At 43.7% G+C, this 22,462-nt stretch overlaps 1 protein-coding gene across 50 annotated transcripts in view; it reads right to left on the reverse strand.

Annotated features, from left to right (window-relative positions):
• Nucleotides 1-11,696, reverse strand: part of LOC111070739 (sodium channel protein para) — a 62,133-nt gene extending 50,437 nt beyond the window's left edge. For 23 of the 50 annotated variants that reach the window (XM_022361531.2, XM_022361527.2, XM_022361497.2 and 20 more), the window contains exons 1-5: nucleotides 11,591-11,696; nucleotides 8,624-8,712; nucleotides 8,277-8,467; nucleotides 5,076-5,108; nucleotides 117-272 (exon numbers count right to left, since the gene is read on the reverse strand). In XM_022361531.2, the coding sequence (XP_022217223.2) occupies nucleotides 117-272; nucleotides 5,076-5,108; nucleotides 8,277-8,426 (339 nt within the window). In that variant the 5' untranslated portion in view covers nucleotides 8,427-8,467; nucleotides 8,624-8,712; nucleotides 11,591-11,696. The remainder of the gene's footprint in view (nucleotides 1-116; nucleotides 273-5,075; nucleotides 5,109-8,276; nucleotides 8,468-8,623; nucleotides 8,713-11,590) is intronic. The other 27 variants (XM_041592006.1, XM_041592001.1, XM_041592000.1 and 24 more) reach the window with 3 other exon arrangements.
• Nucleotides 11,697-22,462: the final 10,766 nt, after the last annotated feature.

Raw genomic sequence — 22,462 nt, forward strand, 5'->3', positions numbered from 1 at the left:
AAGGAAATTGAGTTTCCGTTTCCTGATTGAATCGCCTGGCTATTGGCCGCTTGGCCTGGCTGTTATCTGGTTTCTGTTGGTTGTTGGCTTGCTGTTGGCTAGGCCAACTTACTTACCAGTATATTGCTGTAGAAGGGATCGATATCCTCGAGGGGAGTGGAGGCCAATTCCGGAGGGAAGCTGCCCTGCAGTCGAACAGGTATTGGCACACCCTGTTCAAGTGTAGGATCCGGTTGTGGACCTTCATCCTCGTCCTCGTCATCATATCGGATCTGAGAGCGCGGTCAGGTCAGGTCAGGTTTCGTTTTTAGTTTGTTTGTTTTGTGTCGGATAAAACAGAAGATTGTACAGAAATAGATTAGCATGGTCTGTTATCTGTGGCTGGTGCGGCACTTGCTGCATCCGCAGCACAGAAACCAACTCAAAAATGGAATCGAAAGAGTTAAATCAAAAATCAGGTATCAGGTATCAGGTATTAGGTATCGGAAAATGAGAGACGAGAGACACAAATCAACATCAATTTCAAGCGCTTTCGATTCGGATATTAATTTCGTTCTGGTTTACAGTTTTGCATATCAGGGATTCATTTCATATACATATGTATAAGGGTGCATCGAGTATATATATACACACACGGGAGGGGGGATAGATAGAGACAGAGACATAGATAGACATAGATAGCTATGGCATTGATCGGTGGGCTGTGGGATCGGGTGGCTAAGGGATCGGGTGTCTGGGAATCGGTTACTTTCTTTTCGCTCTTCGGTATGCAAAAGTAAAACCAAGGTGGATCAATCGGCCATATATCGAATACATATAAATATGCACATATGGTTTGTTTTTTCTTTTGGGGCGCATCATTTCAATGGGTTTGTCTTTTGTTTCATTATTTCATGTCAGCCTTTCGGTTATTTTCGAAAAACGGAACAGGAAACGAAACGGAAAAACCTAAATGAAAACAGAGCATTACAGGGGCGTGGGCGTGGTGGTGGGGGGGTGGGGTTGAAAGAAACGGAAACGGAAATTGTAACGCAATTGGAATGAAAACTAAGTTTAACCTAAGTTAAGTGTTGTACAACGTTCCGTTTGAGTGCAATGTTCGTTTAACGTGTTTGGCTACAGTGTTGCAGTACAATCCAGTGTTGATGAACAAATAGTAAAGCAAAGGAAAGCAGTGAGAGAGAGAGGGGGGAATAGTAGGAGGGACTCGTGGGATTTGCAGTGCATTTTTATGGTTGGTACTGTACTCACTTCGAATGTCGGCTATTCGGTTATTTCGGTTATTTCTGTTGTAATGTGCGATGTGTGTGATTATTGCCCTGGACAATTATTACGAGTACGAGTATTTTAGCATGTTTGGGCACAGTTTAATTGCTCTGTCATGCAGATTGTATGACATTTATTCCGGCCCCACTGATGGCTGCTTTGTCCGTTCGTTTTTTCGTTCTTTCGTTCTTTTGTTCTGTCGTTCTCGTTCCTTCGTTCGTTCGTTCGTTTGTTTTGTTGGTTGGCTCTTCCATCTAGTATTGGTACGAGTAGAACCCCACCCATTCCTGTCCCTGTCCCTATCGATTTTTGGGGGGAGTCGCGACCAGGAGGCGCTGGCTCAGAATGTAGTTTAGTTTTTACTTTCCATGGACACGGACACATGCAATGCCAAAAGCAAAAGTAAAGCCAAAAGCACAAGGCACCAGGCACCAGGCACAAGGCACAAAAACTCTAACGTCACTTTATGAAATGTTTGGCTCTCCCTCTCAGGCTTCTCCACTCTCCCTGCTACCCCAACCCTACCATATAGCTGGCAGTATACAGAGAGTATATGGAGAGTGAGAGTGAGAGCGTGTATATGGCGTGGGGCAGACCACAAGAGGAAAACTAAGTAAAGGAAAAAATTCCATAATAGTTGGCTTGGCGTGACAATTAGATTGTGTTTTTCTCTGTATGTGTGTGTGTCAGTATAGTTGTGTGTGTGTGTGTATTTTGTGGGAAAAAAAAAATCATTGACGCAATTGCGGAGGAACCCACCCGGACACCCGGACACCCGGGCACCCGGACACCCGTACCGACATCCATATCGAGCCCCAACGCCACGAGCCAGGCACTGAAGTTGCCCCAACTCGTTGCTTGTTGTGCGGTGTGCGGTGGTGTGGCGTGGGCATGTGGGCATGTGGGGTATTCTCTTGGCTGGGCCACGCTTTCTAAACATCCAACTCAAGTCTATATTTAAACTAATGAAAGGAAAACCGCAGATAGAAGATAGTTGGTGTAGTAGCAGCCGGTTCCGACCGGACATAAGTCGCCTGGCTCTGTCCTGGGGCTCTGTCGTGGGGCTCTGAAGCCATCCATAGCCTTCGCTCTGATTACAAAATTGATGACGCATATCGCGGACCAGGGCGCCGTGAGGTTAGGTGCGATTGGAGACTTGTGTGTGGGATCCGATTGGATCGGTTCGGAAACTGCCACCGATATGGGTGGGGGGAATGGGATGTGGCTGGGATAGGCTATGGGGGGAATTCGCTGCGTAATAGTTGAACAAGTGCTACAATATAAAATGAAAGTATTTCAAGAGCTTCGCATGCGAAATGCAACAATGAACATGCGCACGCACATACACACACACACTCACACATACATATGTACAGGCATTCACCCACTCACTCGGCAGGGCAGGGCATGTCAAGGCAGGGCAGGGCAAGGCAGGAGGCGGTACGCAGTAGGCAGGGAGTTGGTGGTTCGGTTCATGGAGGTTAATGGGTCTCAAGGGGGAAGTACTACAGTACTACAGTTTGTCTGAAGCCAACTACAACTACAAATTATAGCTCAAAACCGAAACTGATAAACCTCTTAAGTATGTGGCAAGAGTGTAGTATGTTCATCTAATGCTAAAATGGTACTAGCAGATAATGCCAAACTGTGCAGCTGCTGGTCGGTCGGTCTGCCTGTCCCCAGAGAGAGAGAGAGAGCGAAGTCAGTCTCGCATGCTGTACTGTACCCACTGCACGCACTCTCTGGGGTCAGATATAATTGATATCCATGCAAGTTTGGCATTAGCTTCGATATGAGAACCGAAGTTGTTGGAGTTTACTTGAGGAATTTCCATTAAACTTTAGCTGTCACTTACTCTCTTTGGATTTACTTGCTTTTACTTGCTCACAACTTACAAGACGCTGGCCACTCTGGCCACTCGGGTAGGTAACGGTAACACACTCTGGTAACAGTCTGGTAACTCTGGTAACACACTCTGGTAACTCTGGTAACTCTGCTCGATGAGATTGATGACTCATTCTTTTTTTACTTTATAGCTCGTTGATTCTTTGTTTTTATGGATAATTATATGGAATGTTGGGAGCAATAGCAATGCAAACATTTGCGTGTCGAAATCTTTGCAAATTGCTTTCTTTCCGTGGGTTTAAATCATCAGACATCTGCATAGTATGGTCAAAAGAAACAAGCACCTCACCGAACCCTAAGACTCGAAACTACTCGCTCTCCCTAACCTTAACCCTATCCCTGACTGGTATAAATCATAAACTCTATCCAATAATACTTTGGTTTTTTTTCTTGGTACTGGTAGGATCTGGTACTGGATCTGGTACTGGTTCGGGTTCGGGTGGAAGCTTAGTTTATACGGCAATACGAGTATATTTTTGGTACGGGTAATTTTATAGCTCTACTTATGTATGGCAAGGAACAACATCGATTACATATATACGCACACAAATTACTCGAATATTAGCTGGCAAACACACACATATAGGTATACTTAGATACAGATACAGATACAGATACAGGTACGAGTATTGTAGTTGTATTTTGGTGGGGGGGTTAAGTCGGGAGAGGGATTCTGCTGGTGGTTGCTGGTGGGTGTTGTTGGAAACTTGGTGGGGGGGGGGGGGGCTAGATTGGCTATTGATATTGGCTTTTGCACTGCCATTGATATCACTGCCTTTGGCCCATGAGTATGGGACGGGTCTGGGACTGGGACTGGGCCCGGTAAGCGCCTTAGCCAGAGCAGGGCACTCTGTCATATTGAGTCTACCTCCCAGCTGGGAGCACCGGGCCCGCAGGCAATGGGCCGCAACAAAGCTTTAGTTTGATAGCAAATAGTAGAATAAAAGAAAGAATAGAATAGAATAGAAGGGAAATATTTGATTTGATCTTCTCTTCGGACAACCGAAGTCGCTATGGCCATAGTTTTTGCAGAGTTCCATTCAATTGTACATTAAATATAATTTGCAAAATAATTCCACGAAACTTCGATAGATAGTAGAATTTCAAAAAGGAATTGCTTCTGAAAAAAACAGTGGACAGCCTTGATGGATCGATGGATCAAAGTGATGTTCAGACAAACAAAACTGACACTTTGCTGGCTGGCTGGCTGAATGGCATACAGTAATCCAATGGGAAAGAAATATTCATATGGAGAGCATCTGCAAGAGCTTTAGACTGAGCATAGACTGAGGGAAAGCATAAGAAAATGAAGCACATTTTCAGCTGCATTTGGTTTTCATTTAGCTATTTACAGGCGAGTGGCATAAGTGGGTATATTTTAATGTTTTTTTTTGCAACAAGCGTCCCTGGGCAGAAAGAAGGTTTGGCATACAGAGTTAGAGTAGAATATAATAAGGTAAACTTAAGCTTCAAGGGAATACTCAGTAGCAGTTTGTATACCGGCTGGGTCGGGAGGACGATAGGCTGTGTTGGATCGGGGCTGGATCGGATACAGTTACAGTTAGGTGGTGGCATGGATATCGGTTTCAGTTGGCATAGTTGCAAGTAGTTAAGTAGTTACAAGTACTCAAAACGAAAACAATTAAGGTGGAACGGAACCAATAAAAATATCAAATTGAGCAACGAAAATTATTCGGCTAAAGGAAAACGTTTGGCAATAAATGTCTCAACTCAAATCAAAGGCATAAAATTAGAGAGAACCAAAAATCTCCTTCAATTGAGATTCTCTGGGATTTGTGTGTGTGGGTCTTGGGGTTTTTCTTTTTTTTTTTTTGGTGGTTATTTTGGGTGTTTGTTTTTAGATTTTTGGTTTTGTGGGCATTGTTTTCTGAGAGAAATCTTACTTCTTTTTGTTTTTTCTTGCGACCATATTGCGGCTGAAAGAAGATTTGGAATTGGTATTTGGTTACGGGGCATTCATTACGAGCATTTTAGGTTTGAGTAAAAACAAGTGTGGAGGAAAATGCATTTGATATTCATACATGATGTTAATATTGATTATTATTATTTTTTTTGTTTTTTTTCGTTTTTGATTTCACATTTGCATTATGCAAGCGACGAATTTGCATTTTTGTCATTGATTATTAATAGATTTATTCATTTATATTCATTCGATTGTGATTGGTATTGTTTTTGGTTTTTTGTTTTTTAATGTTATTTTGGATTTTGTTTTTTTGTCCAGACAGCAGCGCGCGTTCAAAAAGTAGAGAAAAAGTTGTAAATGAAACGGAAAAGAGTACACGAAAGAAAAAACAAATGGTAGAAAGTGGTTATGTATGTGAGAAGTTCGGCATTTTGTCAGAGGGGATTATACATATTAAATGGGGTCTATCCCTAATTGCTTCCTTCTCCATGTGTTCGTTCTCTCTATGCATACAATACGTCATGAATTATGGATGGTTCTACATACATAGGATGGATAGATAGGCGGGCGGGCGGCTGTAGTAATGCTCGCTGTGGGACATTCTTGTTGGGCTCTCTTTGACTGATTTGAATTTTGTCTGTGGCTGTGGCTGTGTCTGTATGTCTGTGTGTGTGTGGGCGCAACAGAGAGTGCTTGTGATTAAGTGTGGTTGGAGTAGGTTGGAGTACAGAAGACAGAGACAGCGAAGATGTGAGACTGGGAGACAGGAGACTGGGACGAAAATGGAGACAGACAAAGAGACAGGCTACAGACTTAGGCTGATTTTTGTTTGTTGAGTATGAATGAGACTGATTCACACTTCTGCTTCCTTGCTGGTGTGTGTTAAATCCGTTTAGCTATGTAGGTATGAAAAATTCGATATTATTTATGCTTGATCATCGCAGAGTAGTCCAGGTCTCTTCATTACTGATTTGTGTGTGTTTTGCACAGTTATGCCTTTTGTTTTTCCTTTCCATCATCATCTTTTTGTAATTTTTGTGTGCTGTAATGAACAGGCTTTCTGTCATGCCAATCACAATTCGGAGCCATCAATGACTGCTGCTTCTGTCACGAGTATTTGCATATTTTTTTAATCAGTTTTTCATTTCCATTCAGCGCCCTTCACTGTGATCTTCAGTGTGTGATTGCTGGTAGCTGTTTTACTTTGCCTTCCAGCTGAGATTCAGTGTATGGAGTGTATGGAGTATATAAACACAGCTAAGTGATTCGATTGGCAATGTTCTGAGTCTGAGTCTGAGTCTGATATTGATTCTGATTCTGATTCTAATGAATAGCAATGTACAGAGATATAGTAATGGCTTGAGCTGCTTATCGACTTTTGTTATTCACAAACGAGTTTGTTTACATTTTAAAGGTATTTACAGGACGACACGTGGCGATTGACGGCTGATTGTGGCTGAGACGAACCTGGGGGCTGATGGGCAATGGGGACATGGACATGACAGCTGCTTGTCAAATCAAATCAAACCAAATCGAATCGAATTGAAAAACAATTAATTAAAATAAAAATATAAATGTTTAGCCTTCGACCAATAATGGACTAATATAATGGTTAAAGAATATTTGCAGAATATTTGTTACTGTAATCGAAATCAAATGTAAGGCAATAAAAGGAGAATATAATTCATGGATAATCAATCGATTACGATACACATTAGAGCACATTACGAAGCCAATAGGTTACAGAATACACACAGGTTACTCTCAAATGTTGAAACAATTGAACAAACAAACAAACAAACAAACGAACAAACAAACATACAACAATTATGGCTGGAAGAAATTGTACAGTTTCGATAGTTGATGCGATAGTTATACGAAGAGGGAGGGGAGGATTTTTGGGGGATATTCGTGGGTGGTGGGAACTATGCTGAAGATACAAAGATACTCGTACAAATCAACCAAAAAGAGAGAGAAAAATCATGACATAAATTTCACTTTTATTTTTAAGTTTTTTGTTTTGCTTTTGTTTTTTTTTTGGAATTTTGTTCTTAACCGAAAAGAGAAGCCAAAAGAAAGAAGTCTAAATTCAACGAAAGTTTGTGGGCTTTTTTATGGATTCACTACGATTAAAATGTTTACGAGGAATTTTGGAATTTTGGAATTTATTTTTGTTTCTTTTTTTTTTATTGTGAAATGATAGCAGAAAATGGTAAAGTTTACAGTTAATAGTTGAGAGTTAGTTTTGGTTGGTTGAGAGGGTTGAGAGGGGTGGTCCGAGAAGAAGACAAAAGAGTTTTCGAGGGGTTAATGGCAGGGTTAGGCACAAATACGAGAAGGAGTACAAGTACAAGTATAAATATGAATTTAGGTTGGCATATGAATGCGATGGGACTGAATTATGTTGCGATAGAATGGTTGGATGGATGGGGTTGCAGGGCGAGTGTGTGTGGTTGGATTGGTTATTCCGATTTATTTGGAGTATACAACATGACACAACAGCTGGGAAGATCGATTAATGGGGAGAATACGGATACATGGACACATGGGTACATATACGGTTACACATAGAGACACATTCGATATACATACGAGTACAGGATGGAGTACAGTATATGTATAAGTATGCGGACACGCATGGGAAAAATACTTAGTGTTGGTTTGGTGGTTTGGTGGGGGCGTTGAATGAATATTTTGGAGTAGTATGTGGCATAGTATTTCGGGTAGATATACGAGTATGTATGTATATAGTAGAATGTATGTATATATGGAGTATAAGACGTTCGGGTATAAGTTGAAGCACGAACAAAAGCGCACAGTAGCGTTGATCGGAAACGTTGATCGGGTAAACGTTAATTGTTGATCGTTGCTCGTTTATCGATTACCATGATTAATAATTATCGATGATCGAGCCGCGATCAGCGCATCGATCGCTTGGCAGTTTGCCAATTAGAATTCAATTCACTTATACTTAGAGAGACAGAGAGAGATATATTGATATATATATATATATATAGAGAGATACACAATATATAGGGTGTGTATTTATAGTATGGAGTATATGGAGTATACGGATAAAGATAGAGTAGAGTATACAGTATACAGCAGAGACACAGTAGTATAGGCAGAGCACACAAAATCAAGTACGAAATGTACACAACATTCAGCTAGAAATAATTACCACCTCTCCCTCGGCTCTCTTTCTTTCCAGCTCCTTCTGCTTTTCATGTTCAGCGGCAATGCGTTGTTCGATTTGCACCAATGATTCGCGGGTAAAGGGACGGAACAAACTTCGTTCTTCCTCAGATATCGAGTCGGAATCTTCTGTCATTGTCTATGCGGCCAACGATGAGAGCCTTAGATTTCCAAGGCCTACAAACAGATAGAAACATAAATAATTTAATCAAATGTTTTTACATTTAAAACAAAAGGATTGTTGGTTTCAGTTTGATTTTACATATGTATGATGTATGTAGGTGGGGATTTGCATATATGTGTAGGTAGTATGTAGATAAAATATGTACTCACATGAGGCACATGGATGTCGCCTGCTACATTAAAGCTACAACTATATCCGAGGCGCCATGTTCGATTAGCGCCCGCCGCTTAGCACGATGCTGCAAGTAAATACAAAAATTTGAAATAGTTTGTCGATTAGATTATCCTCAAGCATGATTGAAGGGGAATGGGTATGGGGATGGGATGGGTGGCCAGAGCATTGATCCCGGGGCCGAAACTACGTTTAAGCTGAAAATGAAACTAAAATGGAAAACCCAACCGCTGACTAATTGGATTATCGCAGACGCATTACCCATTACCCATTAAAGTGAAAGCAATCAAACGTCAAATGCAGAAAACAATCAATAAAAGAGGCACAAACAACACACACACACCCGCATGGCTTCGATTCGCATCGCGTCACGTCACGTCGATCCAAAATGGATACGAATAAAATATGCTCTTGACAGGACAGGGCCGGCGCCCCATGTTGGGCTCCTCTCCTGTACCGTGCTGCCCTGCCCTGCCCCTGTACTGTCCATGTCCATGTCCATAGTGTCGACTCTTATATAAGCAGCCTCCGCTAAGGTCAAAGCACTCTCTTTCCCATTTGTGAGTATGTGTGTGTGTGTGTTTGATGGGGGGGTTTTTTTTTGGCATGATGTGTATGCACGAGTGTGTGTATCGAGCATAAAAGTAGGTCAGTTCGATAATTCGCCGTGTTGCCTTGCTGCCGCATACATAGAATACATGAAACATAGATGAACATTGTACATATGTATGCATGTATGTATGTTTATGTATGGACATGGACATGGACATGGACACGCACACATTCAGAGCGTAAGCACTTGCTTATTTCATTCATTCATGGAATCCGCAAAATTTCTAATTAATTCTGACAATCGCCAAACACATTTTTTTTTTTTGGCACGGCCCCCATGACTCATTCAGCTCTCGTGAATGACCAACCAATTTCAGAGGGTGCGGGCGGGAGTGGTGGTGTGTGGGGAGTATGTCGAGAATTCCGAATGCGAAATGCGACAAAAGCGACCGAATTTTTGTCAATATGCAAATGGGTGGGGTAGGGTGGCATGGAAACACACAAACACCGACATTCACATGTGTATATATTATGTATATACAATACAAATAAGTGGCCGCATATCGAAATGAATATCGAATATCGGCCGATGTCGTAAGTATCGATAGGGTGAAATGTGCCTTTACATTTCCACTTCAAAGTCTTCTGGCTGCCAGCTAATTGTTGACCAATTTCGGTTTTCCTTTGGGCCCAAAGCGGCGAACAACAAAACTGAACGAAGTTTGGCATGTTGTTAGTCAATGAATTTTACATGGCCAGGAGAGCCAGGCGGCACGAGAGCAGGACGAGCAGGGCGAACTGAAAGAGGCAGGGGCAACAGGGGGGGCATCAGGCACTGGGCTCTCTTCGGAATGTTGGTGCGCATGGCGGGTAACTACTTAGACTCTTTTGCCTCTTTGACTGTTTGGCTGTTTGGCTGTTTGCTTTTGCCGCCTTGGACTAATACAATATATTTTTGGGTTTCCTCTTCTCTTAACAAAGCAGCCAGCGCTTCTGCTGCCGCTGCTGCTGCTGCTGCTGCTGCTGCTCTGCCGCTGCTGTTGAGGAATTTCGTTTCTGCGTTTTTTCTCACTCTCAGCCTGCCAAGAGGCAAAAGTTTGCCCTCCAAAAGCCAGCAAAAGGTTGCAGCCCAAAACGAGCAGCATGGGCAAGGCACCGAATGAGCCAAGGAAAGAGGAGGGAGGATAAAGCATGAGGATGTTGAATGTTAGTGGGTATGGAGACCCATTGATGGTCTCTTCAGGTCTGACTGGGATTTCCAGCAAGCTAGCAAAGAAAGCATGACATAATCGAGCCAAGTTCATCAATTTGTATCGTAGAAAATACATTCAGAATCAACTATATGTATAGTGTAGAGTTAAAAACTGATGAAATCCAATTTTAAGGCTAAAAGCTTTCAGCATTGAATGCTGAACTTAAGCCTGCTAAAAATAGAGCAAAAATCGTTTGTGTTATTGTGTAGAAGGAGAGTTTAAGCCTGCTTCAGGAGAGACTCGGCTCAGGAGTCGCAGGAGAGGTGGCATAGTTTTAATATGTACATATGTTTATGTAGCTGAAATTGTGTGGAGTGGATTATTTCCCTATGTACGTTCGTTGGGTTTGCAAATGGCACACACTTAAGGGGAATTGCTTTAGCAAGCAATGAAAATCATTCATTGAATATTATTGATTTTTTTGTTCGATTGGTTATTTCTATCGTGGAACTCAATGCATTGCTAGATTTAATGTTTTAATTAACATGAGGGAAACACTTCTTGATTTCACCATAAAACTATAGCAGGAAGCAGTAGATCAAACAGCAGGTGCTGAATGGTGAAGCAGTGTAAACGATGAGAGCTAAACGGGACAATCGAAGCAGTATAGTACAAAATCATTGTAAAACGGCATTTTTCGAAAAAGGATTAAGATATCTGCCATTATTCAAAGCAATTTAATTAGTGATAATAAAGGAGGCGTAATTGCTGAATGTAAACCAGTGGTCGGCACACACACACACGCACAGGTTTGCAGTGCGTTTGTGTGCGTATACAAAAGGGAACATTCTATTGTTGCCAAACACTTTTATTGGCAGCGCAGTAGCAGCGCCCTTTTCCTATGCTCTTTAGATAGGGCCGTGCCGAGCCCTGATGTAAACACTGCCTTTAACGGAATAAGCTGCTTATGAGAGGGGTAAGGGTAAGGCGACAGCTAGTTGTGCAATTAAACGGTAGAGGAAAATCAGGTCAAGCAGTGGCTGGCCAATGCAAGCAGTGTATGTAATGGACAGTAAAGTTGATCTAGTCGTTGAGGAGCAGTATGGAAGAGAGTGTAGATTGGAAGATCCAATCAAAAGCAGTGAGGACGAAGAGGAGTGCGAGTGGAATGATGGCTGTAAATAAATGGCTGGAACTTACCGTTAATCGATGTCAATCGATGTTGCGCTTGACTGCTTGCTTTCGTTGATGCTCTGCTTATTGTTGTTGTTGCAATTGTGGTAGTTGTTGTTGCTGTTGCTTTTGTTGCTGTTGCCGTTGGCTGCTATTTCGCTTGCTGCTGTTGTTGTTGTAGTTGATGTTGTTGTTAACTATTGTTGTTGTTGTTGTTTTAGTGATTGTTGTAGCTCACACATTCACATGCACCAATACACCAGCGAGACGCGCACGCACACACACACACACACAAACGGATATATATGTATATGTATGTATATGATTTATATATGTATATATATTATGGATATATTTATAACGGAGACGAAGACGAAGAAATTTTAAGCAGAAGAACAAGTAGAAGATGAATTTTTTGGGTTTTTGTTTTGTTTTTTTTTGGTTTTAATTATTATTTGGTTTTTTGTGTTTTTGTTTTTAATTTAGTTTGTTTGTTTTTTCTGTATTCGAGTTCTTTGGTTTTTGTTTTTGGTTTTGTTTTTTAAGCGGGAGAATGGAGGAGTTGTGGCTTAAAAACAACCAAGACGACGGCGATTACTTCGAACGCTGCGCTTTGTTCCCAGAGAGCTATTCGTATCAGTATTATAATATTATTTTATTTAATTATTATTATGATTACATTATTATGTTATTTCTGGTATTATTTGGTTTGGTTTTGCGTGGCTTCTGTTTGTTTTTCGTGTGTTTTTTTTTTTTGCTTGGATTATTGCTATGATTTTATTATAATTGCATGTCCGCCTATTATCAAACTATTGTTATTATTATTTTGTGGTTTCGGTTTCTGTTGCTGTTTCGGTTTTATTGTTTCAATTTTGCCAGCGTCGCCTGCAGGAGAGATTCAGAGAGAGAGTAAGCCAGTGAGGCAGCGAACACCAGCACCAGCACCAGAACCATGTGCCAGATGGATGAGAGTCAAGTGGCCGATGGGCGAGGGGCGAGGCACGAGGCGAACACGAAAGCCAGCCACGAACCACTGCTTGTCCACGAGGAGGAGGAGGGAGGCAAGCAGTTGCAGGAGCAGCAGCAGCAGAGGACGATACGTTAACGCGCACTAAAATAGTTACGCGCCACTATGTGGGTGGGGGGGCGCGGGGTGGCTGATGGACGATTATATCCTTGCAAATTTATTAGCACATGGACATACATATTTGTGTGTGTGTGCGTGCGAGAGCGATTGACTTTTGTCCGTTTTAGTCGGCATCCAGAATAATGTTCAATAATTTATTCAGCCATTTTGATTGTTTTCTGTTTTCTGTTTTCTGTTTTCTGAGCACTGCTTAATTGCTTGTCGATGCACTCATTTAGCATTCTGCTTGATTGCACTCAATCGCGTGTCGCCCACGGTGGGTGGGTGCTCGTGCACTTGTACGTCACGCAGAATGTTTACACTCGAAAAAAAAACTATGTGACATTCGCCACTTCAACAAAATTGTGTGAGTTGTGTTGCACTTTTATTAATTTTTATGCAACGTTTTTGTTAAAATGCTAAAGCAGTCCAGAGGGAGAGGAAGCAGAGACGAGAGAGAGCGAGAGCAAACTTCAATTGGAGCTAAAGACGGGCTGAATTCGCAGCAAAAGATACTACAAAAACAACTATAGAAGCAGCAGAGGCATGGCTATGTGTGTGTGTGTGTGTGGGTGTGTGTGTGTGAGTGAAAGTGTGACCAATCGTTCGGGTGCGAGGCCGAAGCCACCCCAACATCCCAAGCCCACTTCAATCCCATCCTTTGCTGCACCCACTAGCGCCCGCTTCATTCGATGTCAACACAATTTCTTTTTTGTTGTGCCGCCTCCCCGCCCCTCCGTGCATGTGCCGCATGCCCCACTGCCCTGTGCTGTGACTTATGCTATTTTTAGGTCATCCAGTTCGATGGCGGCTGGTTTGCCTTGCAGCGGCAGACACACACACATTAGCTGCAACAACAAATTTCGGGGCATTTGGCACCAGTCCGACTGGCTATAGGGATATGCGCCTCTGGCACCAATTTCGTCCATAACTTATGAGCGGCCATACCATACCCCTACCTCTCGGGGCAGTCTCAAATATAGAACGACAGTTATTATCACAAATCATTTTGACCCGCTTCGGGCCATGCCCTTCCTTGGCCAGCTACCACCAATCGATCCAATCCTCAATCCTCAATGCCCCATCGTCGCCTCCCCACTGGACATGGATCACGCCCTAGAAGGATTCTTGTACAAGAACTTTGAAACACTCTTCAGCCTGCGGGAATAATTACCGTCAACTGGTGGTCATGGAATTATGCTAAGGGGTGCATAACAAATGCACAGACACGAGAGACTCAAGGTTTTGGGTCATCGCTGGCTGAGTCATTCTAATGGCAGATAATTGCTTATCAAATATTGAAACTACGAGTATCAAGAAAATTTGCTATTGCAACTGGGTCTCGCACAAGTAGGAAAAACCAGCTGTTTGGTCAGCGACTTATCAGAAGAATTCACCTCAAAATAATTGCGAAAATTGCCCATGAATGTTGGTCATGGAACATTGCAAACCGCACTGCGAATAATTGGGGTCCATAATAAAGGGACACCAAAGGGTTTTAGGTACCCAAGACTTGGATCATCCTATTGGCAGATAATTGGAAATCAATTATGGAAACATTCAACTCATTAAACTGGCCTAAAGCCGCCTAAAAATTCAATTGAAGTTAGGCACACCTTTTAAATTCAAAGAAACGTTGGACAAGTCACAGAATTAATTGCTCCTGCTGCCATTCAGTTTGGGGGGTTAATTAAGATGAAAATCATTGAATTGGAAATGAATGCATTCATTGTTGCTGATTATCAAGTCACTTTCATCAGCCAATTATCAAAATTAATCACACTCTGGCCTGGCATATCTTTTTGGATTTGTGCACAGGGCAGGTGGCCAGGATAGCCATCCATATGGCCATATGGCCAGGCACACACAATTCTCAATGCCTCTTATTCGATTGCGTACTGTCCTGTGCTGTCCTGTTCTGCCCTGTCCTGATTGCATATGCTCTGGGGAATGAAGTCGCACAATAGAACAAAGCCTTGCATATGCTATTAGGCAATGTTCTGCTCGGTTCTGCTCTGTTCTGATCTGTGCTGGTCTTTGACCATTTCCACGTCACGTATTTAATAATTTATTTATGCGGCAATTTGGGTTATGTAAATTTTTTTTACACACAAAAAACCAACAAAAGCCGAAAGCAAACAACAATAAAAGAAAAACCAATTGAACACGCACAACTGTCGGTTGTGGGCCGTATGGGTGTGGGTGTGTGGGTATGGGTGTGGGTGCCCCTCCATTTGTTTCCTGTACCTGTAGCCTGTAACCCTGTAGCCCTGTAGCCTGCGTTTTCTATTCTTTCTTTTAGGTTTGTCTTTATTCAAGCGCCAAAAACTACTTACACACGCACACACACACAGATGACAATTTATAGTTTTTGTCCACCGCAAAAAGAAAGGAAAATGTTCGCTTTCACTGCGTGGCCACCTTTTGCTTTCACTGCGTGCCACCTTTTTTTTTTTGGTTTGGGCAGCAGCCCCTAAAAGTTTTCCTGAGGCCGAAAGTACGCTTGAAATTCGTTTGCAATGCACAAAGTTGGTCAGACAAGACAGGACAGGACAGGACTGGCATTGGTGGAGCGGATGATTATCCCATGATTATCATCCACAGATGTAAAAGTTCAGTGCTTGTTTGGAGCTGCAGCTCAAAGTGGCGGTTTGCACAGCAGCAAAAGGCTTCCGCACTATGGATGCGGATACGTATTGTATCCGTATATTAGCATGGGTAAATACGTACGTACGTACGTACGTAGGTGGCGTGAAGCCTGGACAACTCACTGCGATTGTCATTAACTTTATTGACTTTATTGACTCTGGCGCACGACAACAAACGCTGAACAAACAATGGCATGCCAAGCGGATGTCAGAGGAGTATATGCATACATATGTACATGCTATATACTCGCACCCATGTGCCTAAGTATTACACATCTCTGATTGCTCACAATTAGCCAGTGCAGTAGAGCCCTAAATGGCTATAGCTATAGCATAATGCTTTCTGTAGCTGGGCTGGCTCCCAAATGGGGCATACATATATATATATATATATATCCCCCTTCCCACCTACTGTATTGTATGCCAGACGATTTCAACAACTTCAAAAGAGTTGCACAATTTGGTTCTTTTTTTTTGTTTTTTGCCATTCCATTTTGTTTTTTTGGGTTGCCTAAAAGTAGGCGAAACCAAGGCAATTTGACTGCCTCCCATGTGCCTTTCATTCCACAGCAAAGGCACTCCCTTCCCCCCACACCAACACTCTTTGCCGTCTTTCTCTCTCTATTTTTTTTACTCTCTCTCTTTGTCACTCTTTTGGGTTGGTGGCTGCTGCTCTGCTTGGGCTCTGTTCTCCTCGTGGCCTCGTCCTCATCCTCATCGCCATTCCCTTTGCTCGTTTTGGCTCATTTTGCGCACCACCATCCGAAACGCGAACAGAGCCGAGCCGCATCGAGCAGGACGCCCGGCAGGGGGGGCGGGTAACCGCTTAGCCAGTTAGCAAGGCGCCAGCTTTGGCCGACGGACTGACCGACAAAGCGACAGGCCGACAGAGGCCGACTAAAAGACCGATTGACTGAAAGACGAGAGGGCTGACTGACTGGCCAACAGAGAGACTGAAAGAGCGACTGACTGACTGACTGAATGACTGACTGACTGTCGCTCTCTTTGGCGCTCTGGCGCTGTGGCGCTCGTTTGGTGTTGATTTTCGAGTTGAGTTAAGTTGAATTGTGTTGAGTTGAGTTTCGTGCTGGCGCAGACGTCGCTGCCTGTACCATTGCCTTTTGCCTTTGCCCGTTTTTCTGCCTCTGCCACAGCCACTGCCACTGGCACTGGCACTGGCACTGCCTGTGTGCCACATGGCATATGCGCGCTCCAAAAAGGAAAAAGGACCATGCCAGATACACATAACTTAAACAGCAGGCGAATGCCGCAGAGCAGCAGCAGAGGCAGCAGCAGCAGAAGAAACAGAAAGAGGAATGGAATGGAGTATGCCGTGGAGTAGGGACGGGGACTGTGTGCCATCACCAACAGCAACAAAAACAGCAACAAAGGACAGAGCCACACAGAAGGCAGAAACCAAGTCACGAAAAATCGAAAGTCCGGGCGGGGCGGCGCGACGCGGCGCGGCGTGGCACGGCATGGCACACAGAGAGTAAACTCCTTAGCTAAGTCCCATCCCCCCCCCTCAAACGGTGTGTGTGTGTGTGTGTGTGTGTGTATGGGTCTCTCTCTTTTTCTATCTCTTTCTGCTCTCTCTCCGTCTCTCTTTGTGGATGGGTTTTGCTCGTTTCTGTCTCTCTTAATTTGTTGTAACAATTTTCGTTGCCTACTTTTGTGCTTAACGCTTCTTCATTATAAACAACAAACCAAAAGTTTAATCGGTAGGTGGGGCGATTGGGCGATTGGGCGCTTGGGTGGTGGTGGTGGCAACCCTGCTTAACATGTTGTGTGTGACGCACACTCACACACACACACACACACACACACGCACACGGATAACTAGGCGTATACGCAATCGTTGTGGAGGGGTGACACGGGAACCGCATCAAGTATACGCCATGGCGAACACGCGCTTTTCTGCCAGAACACCAGCACTCACACAAACACACTCACACACAGTAAAAAAAAAACGGAAACCGAATTTAAAACAAAAAAAAGTACATACATACATATATGTTCAGTATATATGTATGTACATATGTATATATATTAAATTAATGTTGGATTGCGGCTGCTGCTTCTTTCCTCACCCGCACACGCACGCACACACACACACACACACACTCGCACACACAGTTTGGTGGCACACGCGTGATTTAAGCGATTTAACAGGAACATATATGAATGGCTATTTGCTATGCTGTACATAGGCATGTGCATATAATGTATATACATATATATTATGTACTCCTTATACTAGTTAGATTCTGATATTTCTGAATTTCTGGCAGTGCTGCTTTCTCCTCTCCCTCTCCTTACTTGCTTGTGTTTCGTTTTCTGTTTTTTTTTTCATTTCTTTTTTTTCTTTTTGGGTCACACTTGAAAAAAAATGTACAAAAAAAGACTGAGGAGGAAGGAAACAAGAAAAAAAAAAACGAAACAGTTTTGCCTTGTCGTTGGGGAGAACTTATGTAAAACTTTCTTTGGACTTTGCTCCGTTTCGTTTCGTTCCGTTTTGAGTTCTCCTTTTGGCATTGGTTTCGGTTTCGGTTTTTTGGTTCTTGTGGTTCGCCGTTGCCGTCGCCTCCTGCGCACTGCTCAGGGCACTTATATATCTATTCTATATATATAAGACGAGTATATATATATATTTAGAACAGAGTGAGTGGCTTATTCTTCAAATGGTTAACATTTTTGCTGCTCCTCTCTCTGCTGCTCTGCTGCTCTGCTGCTGCTTTTGGGAAGGGAGCTGGCAGGGACCCTTCTGTTTCTTTGCTGTTATTTTGTATATTTCCTTTTCTTTTGTTCTTTTCTTTTCTGGTTTCTCTCTTTTATTTTTTAACTCTGTGAACTGTAAATGTGGCAGTGGCTGTGCCTCAGCCTGAGCCTCTGTCTCTGGCTCTGGCTGTGGCTGTGGCTGTAACTGCTGCTACTGCCGCTGTGCTGCTGCTGTTTCGTTACCCGTAATCCGTTCGTCTCCGTGGTTTACTGAAACTGTCAGCTGCCGCAGCGCGTGTGCGTCCGCAGAGTGTGACTTTCGTTCAGTTCGTTCGGCAAAGCCGTTCGTTTGCCTTTCGGCTGCCGTTCGGCTTGTGCCAGTTTCCACTTACAGGGGCATCGTGGGACGAAATCGGCTTCGGCTTTTGCTGTCTCTGCGGACGAAGAGCGGGGCCGGCCACTCGGTCATTGGGACAGGCCCAAAAACAACACAAAACGAAGACGATGAAACGCAGAAAGACAGAGACAAAGGCAAAGACGAAGACGACTGAGACTGGGCCTGGGACGGAGACGAAGACGGCGACGGAGGATAAGGCTACAAAAAGGGACACGCAAGCGAAGCCTTGCACGAAAGCACACAATCAGCCAGGAAAATAGTGGAAAAAAAAAGCAAAAGGAACCAGCAGAAGAGCTGAAGAGGAGGCAGTCGAGGCAGCACTAGAAGTGGCATACGTCAGGACGCAAAGCAAAGCAAAAGAAAAGAAAAGGAAAACCAAACCAAACCAAACCAAAGTAGCAAAGCAAAAATAAAGAAAATAAAGCGAAGCAAAGCAAAGAGAGAAAAGGCAAAGAAAATCAGCCAAAAGCAAGCGGGAAAAATCCACAAGCAAAAGCAAAAGTAAAAGCAAACGAAAAGGCAAAAGCAAATATGGAAAATACTCAAAGGCAAAAAGCGTTAAAGGACAAATGCAAAGGCACGCGAAAGCCCACTTCTGAGTCTAAGAAATGGCCAGCGTACGGAGTGCTCCTGCACCGAGCAAGGAAAGGAAAGGAAAGGAAAGGAATGGAATGGAATTGTATGCCGTGGAATGCCATGAAATGCACTTAGCACGTTGCTGCAACAGTGACACTTCAGGCTGGATAGGAGACAGGCGACAGGAGACAGGCGACACCCGACAGCAGACAGCTGGGAATAAGCTGCAAGAATACCAGGCAGCTCTTTGCCTAATGAAATGAGTGGCAACTCCCAGTTGCATTTCCCCATATTCTAAGCGCTAGGAACAGCAGCAGGAACAGGTGCCAGGTGCCAGGTGCGTGGCTTGGTGCTGATAAGGTTGTGGGGGGGGCGCAAGCATGTCGAAAGCGTTCCGTATAATAAATTCGAGTGCTCCCCCCCCCGCTTTTTTTTTTTTTTTTTTTTTTTTTTTTTTTTTTTTTTTTATTTTTTCACCCCACACCACCCAACACCATGCCCAAAGGACCGGCAATCGTAAATAATAATACCAGTAAATAATAAATTCAAAGCGTTGGGCCCGGCCAGGAGCCTGGGACTTCTCTTCAAGTGGAATGCTAAAAAGTATGCTACGACAGACGACAGAGAGAATTTGCAGCGGAGGAAGAGCAGCCGACAGGAAAGGAACTTCAGTGTCGAACTCAAGTGACAATATTTACGGAAAATGTGGAATACAAGCAGCGAGTGTTGCCCCGCCCACAAGATATTAGCTCTGTCCTGTCCTGCCCTGTCCTGCCCTGCCCTGCCCTCCTTTTCCTGTTCCTTTACTTCCCAACAGGCCCACACTGTACTCAGACATGAGTAAGTAGCCAGCAGCGTTGAATGGCAAGGCGGCTGCGGATGATGTCAGCAGCGAATGTGGTGGGGCATGTGTGTGTCTGATGTGTGTGTGTGTGTGTGAGTGTTTGTAAGGGGCATGCAACACAGCAGCACGCAGCAGCAGCAGCAGGAGCAGCAACAACAAGAACAGAGGCACGTACATACGTCCTCGCAGTGTCCTCGCACACACAAACAAACACACACAAACACACACACACATATCTCAGTCAGCACTCCTTATCTTCGCCCATCTCTTTTGCCCTCCGCTGCCTGGAGTGCCTGCCTGTCCCTTTCCTTTCCTTTCCTTTTATTTTCATAAACATTTTCAAAGGGTATTACTTATGATTTGGCCATGCAAATAAGTAGATGAAAGGGTATATACGTAAGCTGCTATGAAAACCATAACTCAGGCGTCTGAAAATGGTTCTATTATGTTGAAAAACATTCTCCAGGAAAAGAAGCCTTTTTTTTTGGAAACATTTGAACCTATTTTCACAATACTTTTGGCATTCCGAAAAAGTATCTACAAAACAGGCCTTAATTTAAGGTGTGGGTTTCCACGCTGACACACCTTTTTTAGCACGAGATGATCATGGAAAATCTTATTATTGGTCGTCATACTAATGCCCAACACAGACGATCCTAAATGTCGCGCCAGCATCCATTGTGGCACAAAAATTCTTTAGCTACCTTCAGAAATCGTCCTCGGGGCGCGGGGGCACCGTCAAATGGTGCTGGCGAAAATCAGTGACTAGATTTGCAAAAATCCGACTTAAATGGGCGAAAATCAGACATGACAAATTTTAATTTTTTCCCGAGATGTATTTTTGATTTATCGTTAATCGATATAAAACGTGGTCGTACATGAAAAAGTTGTTTGTATGTTCAATGCATAAAACTCCAAACTTTTTTATGCCACTGACCATTTGGTAGCACCCTTCGTATATATGCTCTATTAATCAGTTATCATATATGTCCATGAATTTCCGCAGTTCATTGCAGTTTCCTTATCGCAGCTTCGAAGTCAGCAATGTCGAATCTGGCAGTTTCCTTGTGTCTGATATTGAAGAGAACTCACAGGCAAAGGCTTCGACCAGCTGTACACAAATCGGCTGCAAATCGAGTGACTATATCGTATATTATAGGTACATACTTATGTATGAAGGTACTCCTGTCCTGTAAATATGCTGAACCTTCGAGGGTATTTCGGGTACTCCGAATGCGATGAGGAGCATTTCTGATGGGACAGACAGCAGAATTTTATTTTGCGGCCATTGCGGTTCTTGTTATTGCTTTTGTATATGCACACATACATATGTACATATATGTATATACTCATACTCGTTGTTGTGGTGACTTCTGCTTCTGCTTTTCCGATTCTGTTGCTGTTGCTGCTGGATGAAAATGTAAAAAAAAGGCGAACATTTCATGAATGAACAATGACGACATTTTGACAGCGGCAACGTTTACCTTGCCCCACCAGCTAACACACACCTTGCCTTATGGCAACCCATGCACCTCATCCTCGTCCCCACAAACACCTTGCCCCTGCCCGACATCCGACATCCCACCCCACGCCAACGCGCTCGCCCTCCTTCACTTGCGCACCGTAGACAGAGGACTTTGCGTCCAGTGCTGACATTTAGTAAAGAACGGGATGAAAGGGCTGGGTTGGGGGGGGAAGGGGGTGATATGGCGATGACCAGGCAACGACTGTCCTATCTGTCGTCCATCACATTGTCAAGTGCGGGTAAATTTCCTTTTACCTTTTCCCACACCCCACATCCAGGCATCCACACACACACCCAGATCCACATCCTTACACACACACACACACACACACACACACACACACACACACACACACGACACTTGCAAAGGGGAAACGAGCGGCCACAGTTGGTGCCATATCAAACGCCATTTACAAATCGGTGGAATGAACATGTGAATGGGGGGAGGGGCGGAGGGGACTGCTACTCGTATATTGTTGCATCTAAAGAAATGTGCGAGCACTGAAAGACCTGAACAACTGAAGAGTCTGTGGCTCTGCTTGACTTTTGGCTAATTTGGACACAAATTCATTTGTGGATTGAGCATGCAACGCAGTAGCCAAATCCCCTTTAAATTTCTGTAGATTTAATTTTCCGATGAATTAAGTTCACTCTTAACCGATTTGCGTATACACGTATTTGTTGCCGCAGCGAAAGTGAGAAATTTCCAGCCAACAGCCAGCAGCCATTGATAGCATTGCGAGCATGAAATATGAGACTTCTCCTCCTGCTCCTGCTCCTACTCCTACTCCCCGTACTCATCCTCCTCCTGCTCCTCCTCCTACTCCTCCTCCTTCTCCTCCTCCTCCTTTGATGGTTTTGACGAACTCATTCGGCAAACGGATAACGGCTCCTCCGCGTGGGCGAGAGAAATTGAATATTCAATTAAATCGCCTTCGGTTATGGTCAACACTTTCTCCTTGCAACCCGCCAACGCCGCTGCACCTGCCACAGGGCAGGTGCGCCGGATGGAAAGCAAGGCTGGGGTAGAGCGGCGGGGCCAGCGGGGGCGAGTGCCGTAAATGC

Source organism: Drosophila obscura, unplaced genomic scaffold, assembly GCF_018151105.1.
Source record: "Drosophila obscura isolate BZ-5 IFL unplaced genomic scaffold, ASM1815110v1 contig_165, whole genome shotgun sequence".
NCBI classification, from domain to species: Eukaryota; Metazoa; Arthropoda; class Insecta; order Diptera; family Drosophilidae; genus Drosophila; species Drosophila obscura.